At 52.5% G+C, this 1,088-nt stretch overlaps 1 protein-coding gene across 1 annotated transcript in view; it reads right to left on the minus strand.

Annotated features, from left to right (window-relative positions):
- NKRF (NFKB repressing factor) overlaps nucleotides 1-742 on the minus strand; it is a 4,465-nt gene extending 3,723 nt beyond the window's left edge. Inside the window, exon 1 of the mRNA XM_010010724.1 lies at nucleotides 601-742. Within this exon, the coding sequence (XP_010009026.1) occupies nucleotides 601-715 (115 nt within the window). The 5' untranslated portion in view covers nucleotides 716-742. The remainder of the gene's footprint in view (nucleotides 1-600) is intronic.
- Between the last annotated feature and the right edge of the window lie 346 nt (nucleotides 743-1,088).

Below are 1,088 nucleotides of genomic sequence, written 5' to 3' on the forward strand. Positions count from 1 at the left end.
GAGCCACTGGATGCAGTGCCTGAACTGCAGCCCTCTGCCTGCTGCATTTCCTCCCCTGGAAAAGCTACAGCTGGAACATGGGTCCCTGGGACCGGGCCGGCAGTGCAGGACCCTTCCAGGTCCAACAGGGAGGGAAAAAACCACATTAACCTCAGCCCCCACCCCCAGTGCTCCAGGCAGGTCATAACCCAAAAATCAACAAGCGGAGCTCCCCATCTCCATGCACTTGTACAACCCCTTCTCAGCTGGAACATGACCCCTCACCACAGGAAAGAAGCGCAGACAGGTACTTCATTACGTACGTTCAAGCCCCTAACACTATCACTAGGGAAAATCAATTACCTCATCACTTCAGTGAAAACTTGTATTTCCTTAAGCAAAAAGAGAATTCTGCATTAATTATGTACACCCACAACATGGCAGAGGAGGGAAGCTGCTGCACTCCAGCAGAGTACATCACGGTTGCTTCCTTCCGCTTGTGGAGCTGGCTCTCGAGGCAGCTCCGTGGACACTATTCTCCCCTCTCTCCCACTGATGCTCCCCACACAGTGACAGGGATGGGTGTCTCCTTCAGAGCACAAGCAGGTGAGATATACTCACTGTCTGATGGAGAGTGGTATCTTTTTAGCTTCCTGCCAGGAACCAGCTCGTATGTTCTCATCTCCCCGATGTCGATGCCTTCAGCCATCTTGAGAACCTTCTCCATGACCTGCATCCCGTATCTATGTGGATTCAACAGCAAACTGGTCAGAACTTGTCCCACAGGGGCAACACACACACACAAGCTTTTACTACGCAAAACGAGAAGGAAAGCTGCCTGAGACACGGTACCTGGTGCAAAGGAGACGCTCCCCAGCTTTGCTGGAGTATTAAATACCCGACTAGCAGCCTTGTGCCACAGCCAGCCCAGTGCTGGCACACAGCCTGCACACCCTCTCACAAGCTACCTGGCTCTAAGTGAACCCATTTGTGAGTAAGGAGCCGCCAAACTGACAGTGTTTTAAACTTCAACACTACCTGTCAAAATACACCACTGGGCAGAGCTGCTGCGAACATGAGGGCAGGGGGTGTGGAGAAGGAGTCTGTGG

Source organism: Nestor notabilis, unplaced genomic scaffold (assembly GCF_000696875.1).
Source record: "Nestor notabilis isolate BGI_N333 unplaced genomic scaffold, ASM69687v1 scaffold7720, whole genome shotgun sequence".
In the NCBI taxonomy this organism is placed as follows: domain Eukaryota; kingdom Metazoa; phylum Chordata; class Aves; order Psittaciformes; family Psittacidae; genus Nestor; species Nestor notabilis.